This window comes from Podarcis tiliguerta (assembly GCF_965153285.1).
Source record: "Podarcis tiliguerta genome assembly, chromosome: Z".
Lineage (NCBI taxonomy): Eukaryota > Metazoa > Chordata > Lepidosauria > Squamata > Lacertidae > Podarcis > Podarcis tiliguerta.
The window spans coordinates 17,513,018-17,528,289 of NC_139553.1; the positions used below are offsets into that span (position 1 = coordinate 17,513,018).

The 15,272-nt window shown below is 44.4% G+C and overlaps 1 protein-coding gene across 9 annotated transcripts in view; it reads left to right on the forward strand.

The window, feature by feature from the left end:
* The window catches only part of RXRA (retinoid X receptor alpha), a 130,380-nt gene that overhangs the window by 100,678 nt on the left and 14,430 nt on the right, over window positions 1–15,272 (forward strand). For 5 of the 9 annotated variants that reach the window (XR_014507229.1, XM_083423794.1, XM_083423789.1 and 2 more), the window contains 3 exons: window positions 1,251–1,307; window positions 5,035–5,204; window positions 7,758–7,887. Coding sequence is in view for 8 of the 9 variants with exons in the window: in XM_083423794.1 (XP_083279920.1) it covers window positions 1,251–1,307; window positions 5,035–5,204; window positions 7,758–7,887 (357 nt within the window). In the remaining variant the exon portion in view is untranslated. The remainder of the gene's footprint in view (window positions 1–1,250; window positions 1,308–5,034; window positions 5,205–7,757; window positions 7,888–15,272) is intronic. The other 4 variants (XM_083423796.1, XM_083423791.1, XM_083423793.1 and 1 more) reach the window with 1 other exon arrangement.

The following is a 15,272-nucleotide window of genomic DNA, read 5'->3' on the forward strand; positions in this document are numbered from 1 at the left end:
TTGCCACACATTTTGTTTATTTATTGCACCTACATCCCAGTTTTTCCTTCAGTGAGCTTAAGGTGACCTACATGGTTCTGCCCTTCCTCATATAATCCCCACAACAGCCCTGCGAAGTAGGTCAGGCTGAGAGACAGGGACTAGACCAAGGCCACTCAATGAGCTGATGAGATTAGCAGTGGGGTCTCCCAGGCCCCAGTCAGATGCTCTAACCAGTACACCACACTTGTAGAAGAAGAAGAAGAAGAGTTTGGATTTGATATCCCGCCTTTCACTCCCTTTAAGGAGTCTCAAAGCGGCTAACATTCTCCTTTCCCTTCCTCCCCCACAACAAACACTCTGTGAGGTGAGTGGGGCTGAGAGACTTCAAAGAAGTGTGACTAGCCCAAGGTCACCCAGCAGCTGCATGTGGAGGAGCGGAGACGCGAACCCGGTTCCCCAGATTACGAGGCTACCGTTCTTAACCACTACACCACACTTGTACCTTTAATAATGATGACTACCACTCAGTTTTTAAGCATTTCTGTTGGTAAAACATACTGAGGCAAAGATTGTCATTAGTGCATATGTTTGATCTTTTGCAACTGGTTGATCTCAGGACCCCCCAAACCCCACGGAGGGAGTTCCTGTCAACTCCTTGAGCTTTTGTAGAAAGGGCGTGTGTCCTGATTCTGCCCAGCAAAGATTCTGGAAGAGGGAATGATACCATAGCAAAGAGGCCTCTGGACCTCAAGCACCATGACCAGGCAGTGTCTACCTACCTTCTCTGAGCTCAATAAGATTATTTGCAGTACATAGCAGCCTTCTCTTTGACACCATTGGAAAGTGGCTTGTCTGTTCTAGAAAGCTGTCCATAGGGACAGAGAATTCAGAGGGAAAATAACAGAGGCTTCTAAACAGCCACACTCCTGGGCTGAGTAAAAACTCATTCTAGGCATTGTATTTTTATGTTGTGAACCGCCCTGTGAATTTTGAATGAAGGGCGGCACACAAATTAAACAAACAAATAAAATAAACCCTTTGCAAGCTGGATAAACATTGTCAGACCCTGACCCCTGTTTTTCTTTTCTTTTCTGTTTTTAATGGATCATTTTTGACAGGTGAAGTGCCATGCTTTGTGGATGGCGCTTTCGGAAAATAATAATAATCCAGAATAATACTTTGGATAGTTATAATGTCAAACAGCAGCAGCAAGAGCAGGATCATTTACTACCGCGATGTTTCATTTCAAAATTTTTACTCTATTACAGGGATGGAGCACCATCCATCCCGGCCCACAAGACTCCCTGGAAGGCAGGAAGAACAAGGTATTATTCCCATTTCAATATTTCTAGACCAGCTGTTAAGCAGCAAAAGAGAATGTTTATATATCTGGAGGTGTAAAAATGAAACAAGCCCAGAACTAAACCAGTTCTTTCTTCCTGGTTCCGCCAGGCCAGATTCTCCCCCCCACCCCATGGAACTTTTCCCCTTTCCAGTTTTGGAAGCCTGATTAGCTTCAGATGCATAGAATTGTAGTGTTGGAAGGGACCTCCAGGGTCATCTAGTCCAACCCCCTGCAATGCAGGAATCTCAACTAAAGCATACACAACAGTTGGCCACCCAGCCTCTGCTTAAAAACTGCTACCACCTCCTGCAGGAGACCATTCCACTGTCAAACAGCTCTTACTGCTTAGTCAGAATCTTCTTTCTTGCAACTTGAATCCATTGGTTGGGTTCTCCCTTCTGGAGCATTAGAAAACAATCTCCATCCTCCATGTGACAGCCCTTTTAGATATTTGAAGATGGCTATTGTATAACCTCTCGGATACAATTTTTGTTTTGTTTTGTTTGTTTAAAGTAAATGAATTCAGATTAAATGCCTCCCAATTGGACCAAGGAATCCTGACCTCCCAGAGGTGGCCCAGAGGGAATCTGGAATTGTAGAGTTTAACTGATAAGTACAGAGTATTAGGGTGAGAGGCAGGGTACATGGGAATCCCTTCAAAGAGGAGATGTGCCCTCTGATTTTGGAGGAAGGGTTATTAAAAAAGGTAAAGGGACCCCTGACCATTAGGTCCAGTCGTGGCCGACTCTGGGGTTGCGGTGCTCATCTCACTTTATTGGCCGAGGGAGCCGGTGTACAGCTTCCGGGTCATATGGCCAGCATGACTAAGCCGCTTCTGGCGAACCAGAGCAGCGCACGGAAATGCCGTTTACCTTCCCGCCGGAGCAGTACCTATTTATCTATTTGCACTTTGACGTGCTTTCAAACTGCTAGGTTGGCAGGAGCAGGGACCGAGCAATAGGAGCTCACCCCGTCACATGGATTTGAACCACCGACCTTCTGATCGGCAAGTCAAGGGTTATTTACTTGTTCATAATTTAAAAAAAAAATCCGTAACACTCTTAAGCCAAAAAAAATTTAACAGTGGCTTACAAATCACTATAGACGAACAAAGCAGACCCCCAGCACCAGGACTGCGATCTGAAAAGATATGGCACAAAAGGAAAACATATGGAGTGGGTGGAGGAAATAAGCAAGCTCTGTCACAAGTCCTTTACCCCTCTTTTCCTGCATTATTTCACTGTGCATTTGCGGCGTTGAAAAGAAATTGCAAAGCAACGCGTGCATATTTTTGTCCCATCATGCAAGCATACCCAAAATAACTTTGTAGGGTAACCTTACCGCTTGGTGGTACATCCCTGTCATTTTATTTTATTTTTATATTTTTGCTGCTTATGAGTGCCGCCTTACTTAAAGGGCTATGTACAGATCATACGCATTGCCTGGAGGGTGCTGATGTAGTGCCATCAAGGTGCCTTCGTGAAGCTTCGAACTACTGTTGTCCCCAACTATTGGTGGCAATGATAAGTAGCCGCTGATTGCTGTATCCTCCATGAATTTGCCTTTCAGCGCCATCCGGATTGGATGGCCATCCTTTATGCTATATGGTAGCAGACACCATAGTTTATAATTCTGTGCTGCATGAAGAAAGACCTTCCTTTTCTCTGTCTTGAGTCTTCCAGCATTCAGCCTCACTGGATGCCTAGGAGTTATGGGAGAGGGAGAATAAAAAAAAATTCTCTCTGGCCACTTTCTTGACACCAAGGATTCTTTGGACTGCTGTCACCCCTGACTTTGGAGGTAACGATGGGTGGATATAATGGGTGGTGGTAGTTATATGATGGAAAGGTGCCTCTGAAAGAAAGCCCTCTGGTGGAAGGGCTCTGGCAATCGGAAATTCTGGAAGCATTTTTCTATACGTAGAAGCCAAGCTTTGGTTGGGAAGGAGTGACAGACAGGAGTCAGGAACATCTGGGGGCAGTGCCATTGCAGAGAGAACATTGAGGGGTGAAAGGCAAGTTTCTTTTGTAACTCTGAAGGGTCAATGCTGTTCTTCCATACCTCCCCACTTTCCAGGTTTTGCACGCAGCATTTGAAGAAAAAAGAAGCGGATTGCTTACTTATTTCCTAAAATTTATACTTCTTTGATTGCAGCAGCAGCAACAACAACAATCCTCAACATGGTTCACAAGAAGAATAAAACAATCAAATGATTAGTGGGGGAGAGAATTGAATAGTTCAAAAAAATAAAACTAGCAATAGACTAAAACACAGCCAGATATCTGGACGCACCTGTCTAAATCAGAATGTTTTTAGCAGGTGCTGGAAAGAATACAGTGAAGGCACCTGCCTGAGGTCAAGAATCAGGGAGATTCAAAGTGTATTGGTTCTGCCACACTAAAATATCAAGTTCTTAAAGATGCAGAATGTGTATTCTGCGGTGCCTGTTAGTGCAAGTTCCACCAGTTGCATTGTTCCAGTCTGGTGTCCTAAGACCTATCTAAAATTTTATTTATTTACTGAATTTATAACCCACCTTTTCCTCCAAGGAGCTCCGGGGTGGTGCACCTGGTTCTTCCCCTTTCCTCAATTAATCCTCACAACAACCCTGTGAGGTAGGAGAGGCGGAGAGGCAGTAAATGGCCCAACGTCACTCAGTGAGTATTTTGGCCAAGCGGGGATTTGAACCCTGGTCTCTCTCAGGTCCTAGCCTGACACTGTAACCACTGTACCACCCTGGTTCTCCAATTTGCATATGGTAGAAAGGAAGAATCAAATATTGATAAAATGCATATGGTGTTAAGCAAGTGGGCAAATATTGGCATAATTTCCTTTGAAGGTCTGGGGGCGTGGAAGGGACTACCTAGAGTGGGTTTCCCCAGTGTGGTGCCTTCAATATACTGTTGGGACCTCAACCCCCATCACCCTTCACATGTTGAGCATGAGGGGAGTGCAACAACATATGAAAGGCATCATGTTGGAGAACATTTTCCTAGAGCTTAGGCCTCATGGTCTTAACAAGCTGGAGGACTTCCCGAACACATCTCACTTCTGTCAGCGATTGTGCTGCAATTGGTGCAGAATGCTCCAGTGCAATTGCTAGTAGCAATTGCTGACAGGAGTGAGACCCTGTCAGCATATAACACCTGTTTTCAGAGATCTGCACTGGTTGTCGATTTGCTACTGGGCCAACTTCAAGGTGTTACTTTTAGTAGATGAAGTCCGTGGCAACTTGGGATCAGTATAACTGCAAGATCGCAGAACTGGCACTGTTACAGGTGTCAAATGAGACCCATTCCACATTTGTAATAACTCCATATTTTAGTGTGGCGGCAGTTATACTCTGGAACTCCCTGCCTCTTGACTCCACCAGCCAGGCAACCTTTGTTGTATTCAGGGCCTGCTAAAAACATTTTCTTTTAGGCAAGCCTACCTAGATAATTGAAAAATTGATGCCAGTTTTAATCTATTCTTAGTTTATTGTTGTTTTAATTCTTCAAAAGTCTTAAAATGCTATAGTGGTTGACCGTTTTATTGTTTTGTAAACCGCTTTGAGGGATTTTTGATTTTTGATAAATTTTATGACATAAATAAATAATAAAGGAACAAACAAATGCTTTTCTTGCTGGACTCCACCCACTGATCCATTTTCCTCCATATTTTTTCCTTCTTTTCTGCCTTTGTTGGCTCCACCCCCCTCCCCGCAGCTGTCCAAGAGGAGAGGCAGCGTGGGAAGGACCGCAATGAGAATGAGGTTGAATCCACGAGCAGCGCTAATGAGGACATGCCTGTGGAGAAGATTCTAGAAGCCGAACTTGCCGTTGAGCCAAAGACAGAGACATACATTGAGGCGAACATGGGCTTGAACCCCAATTCGGTAAGGAGAAGCACACCCCCCATTGCTCTTTCCTTCTAGGCAAACTTTTTAAAAATGCAGTTAAGTCACCTTAAATCTGGTGTGGGGAATCTTTGGCCCTCCAGATGCTCATAGAATTGTAGAGTTGGTAGGGACCCAAAGGGTCATGTGTTCCAACCCTCCTGCAATGGACCAATCACTGTTGATCTACAGCTCCCATCAGGCCCCAGCAAGCATGGCTGATGGCTAGGGATGATGGGAGTTGTGCTTCTGGAATATCTGGAGGGCCACAAATGCTCCGACAGATACCAAGACTAGAAGATGGCTCCACCAGCATCCGTTGTTCATGATATATACAAAGCCAGACTAAGAACATAAGCAGAGACTGCTGGATCAGGCAAAAGGGGGCCCATCTAGTCCAGCATCTTGTTCGCGCAGTGGCCAGCCAGATGCCTGTGAGAAACCAGCAAGCAGGATTTGAGTGCAAGAACAGCTCTTGCTACTGTGGAGGCAGAGCACAGCCAACAGGGCCAGAAGCCATTGAGAGCCCTACCAGCCTCCATGGTCACCAGATACCTCAAACATCCCATTTGCAGCCCTTGTGAACCTTGATGAGTTGGGGTTCCTAATCCCCTGGAAAGTCTCTGAATGAAAAGAGAGCCCACACAGCTCATGTTTCCTTGAAAGGAGATGAGGAAAGCCGGTCTTTGGTTACCCCCAGCACCTGGGAGGCAGCAGTTATCAAGATTAAAAATACTTAGGGGAGGGGATGTAATGAGCATCACTGCAAGCTTGTGGAGAGGGGTCTGGGGAGGCAAAATAAATAGCTGCTTCTGGTCCCAGCCTGCTTTTAGCAAATTGAATATGGCTTCCTGCATAATTCAGCATGCGTGGTCACAGTCTACGAAGATGCAGGCAGCATCTGTAAGTGGAGGTAGGAGACTCCTTGAAAAGGTACCTAGAAGCGCCTCCTGTTGCAGATCAGTGCTTGTGCACGAGGAAGATCAAATGCCTGGGAGGGGGAGAAATATCTCTTCCTTCCACCACCACCACCAGGATTACCACAACTGGTGGGGGGGAATGGGGAGGGTTTTGAGGAGCAAAGAATGGAACACATGAATATAGTTATATGACATATGTTACCTAACAACCCCCACCAGCTCCCAAAACAGGTATCAGGTTGTCCATTGATATGAATGATTCTTCCAGCTTACCAATGCCAGGATGCTGCTGTTTTTTGAACGGCCGCTGACAAATATTTAATTATCACTTTGCTTTTATTGCTTTTATTGTCTTTATTTTATTTATTGCACTTACATCCCAACTTTCCCCACAAGGAGCTCAAGGTGAGATGTACACATTTCTCCCCATTTAATCCCCGCAACAGCCCTGTGAGGTGGGTTAGGCTGAGAGGCAGCAGCTGCCACCGAGGTCACACAGTGTGAGCTTCACAGCCAAAGGGGGGTTTGAACTTCACCAAGCTATCAAATGTCCAGCATATAATGTCCCCGGGGGCAGTACAAAACAAACTGTTTTGTACTGTTTGTTTTTAATCCACCACAGATGGTCATTTCCAGGAAAGAAATAGATATAGTCCAAGCCACAATGTTTAGGACAGCCATTTCCATTTTGCATTGGAAAGTTTAAGAGGGAGAAAACTGATTTATTTATTTTTTATGTAAGGTGGCAAAGTGGGCATATGGAGTGTCCTTGAACTTCTTGAAGGTCTTTGCCCACCTTCGCATCTGACCACAGTGCAGGTCATGCAAACCTCTCCATTCAGTTTGTGCCGCCTGTTGCTTGTGGGCCTTCCTGGACACCCTGCCCGTCCTCACCAGGAGATCCCGAGCCTTGGATTCCTTCGGTTTATACATAGCCCCAGATGGGATCCTGGCTACTGAAAGATGATTCTTGTAACAGAAACCACCCCCCCCCCCTTTGGCAGGCATTTGCAAAGGAGAGTTTTGGGTCACTGCATTCCTTCTGGGTGTGGCCCCAGAGTTCCTTTTCCAGAGGGATCATTAGCCAGGGGTGTCCTTTCACCTTGTCTGCATCATTCCCGCTTCATGGAAGGGGGTGGGGAGGAGAAAGGCTGTAGCCAAGTGGCAGAGCACTTGCTTGGCATGCAGAAGGCCCCTATTTCAATCTCTGGCATCTCCAGGTAGGGCTGGAAGGAAAAACCCTGTACTTTAAACCCTGGAGAGCTTCTGCCAGTTAACAATACTGAGCTAGACGGTTTGGGGTTTCAGGCAGGCCCAGCTCTGATTGAAGATGCCAGGGACTGAACCTAGGAACATAAGAAGCTTCCTTGTACCAAATCAGAAAATGGTCCATCTAGCAGAGTGTTGCCAACACTGACCGGCAGCAGCTGTCAACCAAGGGAGCTCTTGAGAGTTTCTGATAGGGAAATATTCCTTGCCCTAATCAGAGATGCCAGCAGGTATCAAGCTTGACACTTTCTGCACGCAAGGCAGATGCTCTAACCACTGAGCTGCAGCCCTTACCACAGTCTGCCCTTCTTTTCCATTCCTTTGTCCCACTCTTGACGCCTCACAGTTTCTCTGTTCTTTGCAGCCCAATGACCCGGTCACCAACATCTGCCAAGCGGCAGACAAGCAACTTTTTACATTGGTGGAATGGGCCAAAAGGATCCCACACTTCTCAGAACTGCCGCTAGATGACCAAGTGATCTTGCTCAGGGCTGGTGAGTACAAGGCACCCTCGATGGGGGGGGGGGGTGGTCAGAAGAAGCAGGGCAACCTATTGCTTTAAATAAATGGTTCTGAAAGTGGGCAATAGAGCCCCCTCGCGGGATGCTAAGAGGCAAGTGGGTGGCAGGGGTGGGGGGTGTTGTGATGATTTAAGACCCCCGCTAATTGACTTTCAACCATGTGGAAGAATTGAAGCCTGTTTCAGATTATGTAAAGAAATACTACAGGTGTTATGAATTCGTGAGCAGGATTTGAATTATGAGCAATAGAAGGAATTAGAGATTATTGTATTGTTGGTATAAGAGAGAGAATATAGGGTGCAGCAAGGGGGAGAAATTTTAAAAAGCACCATGGAAAACGGGGTGGGAATTCAACAAAAAGAAAGAAAAAAATATTATGCATCGGAGTGCATGTGTGATTTTTTTTCGAAATTTAATAAAATGTAACTGTTTTAAAAATGACTTTCAACCAGATATTGGGGAGGTGGTATCCCATTATCAGTATCAGGCTCACCTTTCACATTAAGACTTTACCACCAATGGTGAAGGAGTTACTAAATGTGGCATCTAAGACTTTTGCTAAATGACTGTCAGACTTTGAAAAGCTGGTACCACTGGATCAAGTCAGTCAGTTTTGTTGCATTCATTCAGCTAAATAGTTTTAATTGGGTTTTGAACAAATTTGCAACTGGTTAATACTGTTTTGAATTTTTTTGTGTTATAATCCTGCCAACTGCTCTTCTGAATAATGCTTTTTGCAGGGTAAAGTTTTTGCAGGGAAATGAGTTTCTGGATCCAAGGTACAAGTGGCCTGAAAAAGTTTGGGAACCACTGCTCTAAAGCCACCAGTGTTGTGTCTTGCAGGTCATTTGTAAGATTCATGGTGCATTTTCTGCCTTTGTTTTCTAAGAAAATTCCATCCTGCCTGCAGCTCAAGTACCTCAAGGTGGCTAATGCATCAACATGTTTGCTTCCTTATTGCCCCATCCTTCAGCAAAAGGTGCCAGGGTGGATTACAGCATTTAAAACAATATTTTTTAAAAAATACAGAGAAAATTATTTATAAAAGTTAAAGACAGGCTCCAGCAGATTGAGCAGATGAGACCAATAGTGAGTCCAACAGTCAAGAAGGTGGTTTCTGCATGTGCTCTAGAGGGAAGTGAGTGGCAGATGGGGCTTCCCAACCTGGGAAGGGAGCCCATGTAGGAGAGAAGGAAAACTCTGATCCTAAACCTCCACTGCCTTGTGGAGCACTTTCAGGAAATGTAAACCCCTACACAAATCTGGAGTGGAGTCCCTAAGGCAGTTGTATTGCACCTTGTATGCCTCCTTTGGGCAACTCCTGCAGCCAAGTTGGTGCCAAATGTATTGCTCTGCTTTCCTTTGAACCACATCAGTGAGAGTGCGGTCATGTCATGTGGGCAGCCCAGGACCTCCATACACACTGCCCAGGCTTGTGCCCCGGAGAGGCCACTTTGGTGCTGCTAATGCAGCAGTTTGGCTTCACCCCTGGAGGCACAACTCCCTTGTCTCTTGACCCAACACTACCATGCTGACATCTCATAAAATATCAGCAGTATGTATGCAATGAAACACTATTTAAAAACATTACTAATAAAATATTATTAGGTCTGGCTAATCAGGCTCCTGGCCAAGAATCCCGGGAACTGTAGTTTGTGAAGGTTGCTGAGTTGTTAAAAGACCCCCTTCACTTCCCAGAGCTACAGTTCCCAGAGTTCCCTGCAAAGAGGGATGGGTTGTTAAGCCGCTCTGGGAATTGTAGCTCCAGGAGGAAGAACAGGGACAAACTGCATCTCCCAGAATTATTTCGGGGGGAAGCCATGACTGTTTGAAGCAGTATCATAATGCTTTAAAAGATATCAATATTTAAAATATATTTAAAAGAATCAGTTGTAGAGGGCCAACTACATTGCATTGCAGGATTTACAGCTAAAGAATTTCTGAGAGATTGCCAGCATGTGCTTTGAAAGCGTCCCAAGTTATCCTTGGAGCACCATTCCATCTGTTTGGGTCTACTCTCAGTAGGGCTAACATTGCATACGATCCAGTGTTGTGTAACATGCATCTCTATACAGCGGACGCTTAGGTTGCAAATGTGATCCATGCGGGATAAACGTTTGCAACCCGCAGCGGCGCATCTGTGCACTTGCAGGTTGCGATTCGGCGCTTCTGCACATGTGCAAAGCACGATTTAGCGCTTCTGCACATGCACAACCGCCGAAACCTGGAAGGAACCCGTTCTGGTACTTCCGGGTTTCGTCAGTCCGTAACCTGAAAAAACGCAACCTGAAGTGTCTGTAACCCGAGGTATGACTGTATACACAGAGCAGCAGGACAAACACAGTTCAGGGAGTTCGGTCTATTTAGCATGGGGAAGAGGAGAATGAGAGGAGATATGATAGCCGTCTTCAAATATCTAAAGGGCTGTCACATGGAAGACGGAGCAAGCTTGTTTTCAGCTTCTCCAAAGGGCAGAACTCGAACCAATGGATTCAAATTGCAAGAAAGGAGATTCCGACTAAACACCAGGAAGATCTTTCTGACAGTAAGAGCTGTTAGACTCTGGAACGAACTCCCTCGGAAGATGGTGGGCTCTCCTTCATTGGTGGTTTTTAAGCAGAGTCTGGGTGGTCATCTGCCCTGAATGCTTTAGTTGAAATTCTTGCATTGCAGGGAAATGGACTACATGACCCTTGGGATCATTTCCAACCCTATGAGTCTGATTTTTTTTGGTCCAGAATCCCTTGCAACACAGAGACCCCCTAACCTTCAGTGGCCACCCAGCTTGTCGAGAAGGGAAGCATTTCATTACGGACTTGCTTGATCACCAGAGTGGGAGTGGGGGTGGTATACCACTGGAGGCAAAATGCTGACTTGGCGAGCTGGCGTGAGCTCATCGGTTGCACCCAAGTGGAACCTGCCAGTGTCTTTATCAGGAAAGGCCTCAGCTGGGCTTCCGGAGGCGGCGCGACCGGTAATGGCTGCCTTCTCCGAGTAAGGAGAAGGGAGCTCCGCTGTAAACGGGTCGTCCGCTACGGCGAAGCGGAGACCCATTCAGGAAAACCACAGGTGGCAGAAGCCTGTGGTCTCGGGACCCGGCGGGCGCCAGAAGCAGCCCCCAAAACGTTGAAGGGACCCCGTAAGGGGCTCCGGATCGCGGAGGGGGTAGCGGCGCTGTGGGTCGTTGCGCAAACAGCGAAGTGAAGCCGCGTTGCTGTTGCCGGTCAGCGCTGTCCTTTCTTCCTGCAACTTTTCTGAATTTTGGAAACTACAACCCGTGAGTAAATTTGGACATTGAAAACTTTTTGAAACTTTTGTCAACTTTCTGAAACTTTTTGAGAACTTTCTGAAACTTTTAAAACTTTTTTAAAAAAGTTGAAATTTGGCTGAAAACGGAGTGAGGATAAGCAGGAAGCCCATCTCCCGCTATACTGAACTTTAAGCAAAGAGCAGGAGGAGTGGAGACAAAAAGTTATGCGTTAATTAAATGCTGGCACCCTGTTAAAGCAGTTTTCTGAGTGAAAGACTTTGAGCTATTGACTTTTGCTGGTCATATTGGGAGTGCATTGATACTCTTCTTCTGTGGAACCAGTGGATTACAAAATAAATAAGAATCTCTGGTGCTGGAGCTGCCTGGAAGAGCACCAGTTTGCAACTTTGGATACATTGAATTCAGGTTTTGAAACATTCTGAGTTGGAACTGGATACTTTGAAACTGTTGCAGTCAAGGCACTGTAAGAAACATTGTTTTGCTTTAAGTTTTACTCTGCTAAAAATAATACATTGTGGAGGCGATGGACATGGATTTAAATTTACAAGTTTAACTTGGATTTGATCTTTTCCCTGAAGACGTACTAAGCTCCCTCTAGAGGATTTTGGATTTACAGCAGTGACTTTGTCCTACTTTCCCTTTCCCGGCCTCTGTTTGACTATTGTATCTGGGACTCTGCTTTCTCATGGGAACAACTTGGATTGACCTTGGATTACAGATAACTTTGGAATGAGTGGCGCAAGGAGAAGAGGAAGGACTAAACAAACAACTCTAACTTTATCTGCAGCCTCACAGCGTAGATCTTCTGTGCCGGCCTTGCCTTCCACTTTGCCTCCAGACATAGAGGCGGCCTCCCTAATACAGGCAGGGGAGGGAGAGACAGAGGAGCTGCACCTGGGAGATATGGCTTCAGGGACAAGTAGCTCTGTCTTGGAGAAAATTTTGGAGAAACTGGAGGCTTTGGACAAGAAGGCTGATTTGCATACAGCTAAAATTGAACAGAACACAGAAAGCTTGAATAAGCTGACTGGACAAGTTGCACGGAATGCCCAATCTATTGGAGAATTAAAGGAGGCTGTAGGTGAAAATCGTAAACTGGCTGAAGATACTAGTCAAAGACTGGAAGAACTTGAGAAAGAAGTAAGACCACTCAGCAAACAAGTTGGAGAACATCAGATTTACTTTTCGATGACAGAACTGCGAAACAGGGAGACCAACTTGAGGATACGGTCAATACCAGAGGTGGAAGAAGATAATTTTATTGAATTTCTAACTAAGGAATTTACCAAGTTTTGGAAGTTAGAGGAAAAAGACTTCAAAATCGTATCTGCTTTCAGGCTTGGCAGAGTCAGAAGGACAGAGAAGCCCAGAGATTGTTTGATAACACTGAGATCAAAGGAGGAAAGGGACAAGATTTTGGGCCTGCACTACGAAAAGTCACTAGACATTTTGGGCAAGAGAATTGAAATCTACAAGGACATTCCTAAGCAGTTGCTGGACCTTAGATCTAACTACACGGAATTGGCAAGACTGTTGAGAAGCAACGCAATTATCTTCAGGTGGGAGTTTCCACAAGGATTATCCTTTACCTACAGAGGGAGAAAGATCAAAATCAAAACAGTGGAAGATAGAGACAAGTTTTTGGGAGCACACGGAGAAGACCTCCACAAAGGACTTGGATTGCCAGCGCCAGAACTTCCAGGGGAGCCCGCCCCCTCGGATCCTCAAGGACCGGAGAACAAGGTACCACCCCAGAAAGAATAACCAGACCTATCCAGGATGTCTCTGCAGCTTTTGAGCTGGAACATAAATGGCTGTAACAGTCCCGAAAAAAGGTCTAAAATTTTTCATATTTTAAAAAAGGAACAATTGGACATTATATGCTTACAAGAAACACATGTGATTAGGCTCCATAGAAAGGTGTTAATAAATAAAAGGCTTGGTCAAGAATTTATATCATCGGATACAGTTAAAAAGAGAGGTGTGGTGATCTATGCAAAAGAGAGCCTTTCACCAAAATTTCTCTTTAAAGATGAAAGTGGAAGAATCCTCGCAATAGAAGTACAGTATCAAGGAGAAAAAATTTTGATATTAGGAATTTATGCTCCAAATGAAGGAAAATCGGATTTTTATAAGAAGTTGCACGAGACCATGCTGGATTATCTGGATTACAACAACGTCATCATGATGGGGGACATGAACGGGGTAGTATCAACAAATATGGATAAGTCACAGAACCAGAACATTACTAAAGAGGGAAGACTACCTAAGACCTTTTTTGAAATGACTGACAATATGGACTGGGTTGACATCTGGAGAGTTAGAAACCCCTTGGGAAGAGAAGGAACATTCTTTTCTGAAGCTCAACTGACTTGGACACGAATCGACCAAATATGGATAACTAGAAGTCTGGCACCTAAGGTGAGGAAGGTGAAAATCTGCCCTAAAACATGCTCCGACCATAATGCCTTGAGAATGGATATGACATTGATCCCAACCGGCTCCTTTAGATGGAAGATGAATGATGGCCTGTTTAGAGACCAAAGAATTGTAAAGAAGGCCCAAAAAACTTTAAAGGACTATTTTGAGATTAACTTGAACACTACGGTGGAAAAAAGAACTATCTGGGATGCAAGTAAAGCTGTGATGAGAGGGTTCTTGATTCAACAGAATTCTTTAAAGAAAAGACTGCAAAATGAAAAGAAAGATAAAATTCTGGAAAGTATCAAAGAGTTGGAGAAGAAGTTAAGATCTAACCCGAAGTCCCAACCGATTCTGAGAGAAATTAAACTTTATCAGGCACAATATTCCAAACTGATAAATCAGGAAATAGAATGGAAGATTAAAACAATGAAACAAAAAACTTTTGAATCGGCAAATAAATGTGGGAAACTGCTAGCCTGGCAGCTGAAAAGGAGACAAAGATTAAATACAGTAACAAACTTAGAGGTTGAAGGAAGGAACATTCAGAACCCGGGAGAGATTAGAAAGTGCTTCCAGAGGTATTTTAAAAAGCTATACACTCAAGGGCCACAAGATGAAACAGAGATTACACAATTTTTGGAGAGAAATGGATTAGCAAAGCTGTCAGAAGAAAATAGAACAATTTTGAATGGCAAAATAACACGACAAGAGATTGAACAGGCCATCCAGAGTCTGAAACAGGGCAAATCACCAGGGCCAGATGGACTGACCTCTAACTACTATAAGACATTGAAGGATTATTTGATACAACCTTTGTTGGAGGTCAGTAATGAAATAATGGAGGGGAAGAAGGCGCCTGAATCGTGGAAAGAAGCATTTATCACATTGATTCCAAAGTCAGAAACTGAAAAGACACAACTCAAGAACTACCGTCCCATCTCCCTTTTAAATGTGGATTACAAAATATTTGCAGATGTTTTGGCACGAAGATTTAAGAAAGTTTTAAGTGAGATAATCCATAAAGACCAGGCAGGCTTTCTCCCGGGCAGACATATGTTTACTAACACAAGGAACATCATAGACATATTGGAACTTTTACAAACAAACATAAACACTAAAGCAGTTTTAATTTTTATAGACGCGGAGAAAGCCTTCGACAACATATCTTGGAAATTTATGAAGGGGAATTTAAAAGAAATGGGAGTGGGACGGGGGTTTGAGAACGGGATTGAGGCAATATATTCAGAACAAAAGGCTAAACTGATAGTTAACAATGTGGTTACAGAAGAGTTTAAAATTGAAAAAGGTACACGACAAGGCTGCCCGATTTCCCCATTACTGTTTATTTCGGTTCTGGAAGTGCTCCTGAACATGATTAGGGGGGACAGGTTGGTGGAAGGGATTCAGGTCGGAGCGAAACAATATAAACTTAAAGCTTTTGCAGATGACCTAGTTCTGACATTACAGGAGCCGGAGTCTAGTTTGAAAAGAGTACTACAACTGATTCAAAACTTTGGTCGAGTGGCAGGATTTAAGTTAAACAAGCAAAAAACTAAAGTTTTGGGGAAAAACTTGACAGATACTGAGTTGGAACAGCTTCAGAAAGAGACAGAACTAAATGTGGTTAAAAAAGTTAAATACCTAGGGGTAAACATAACAGCAA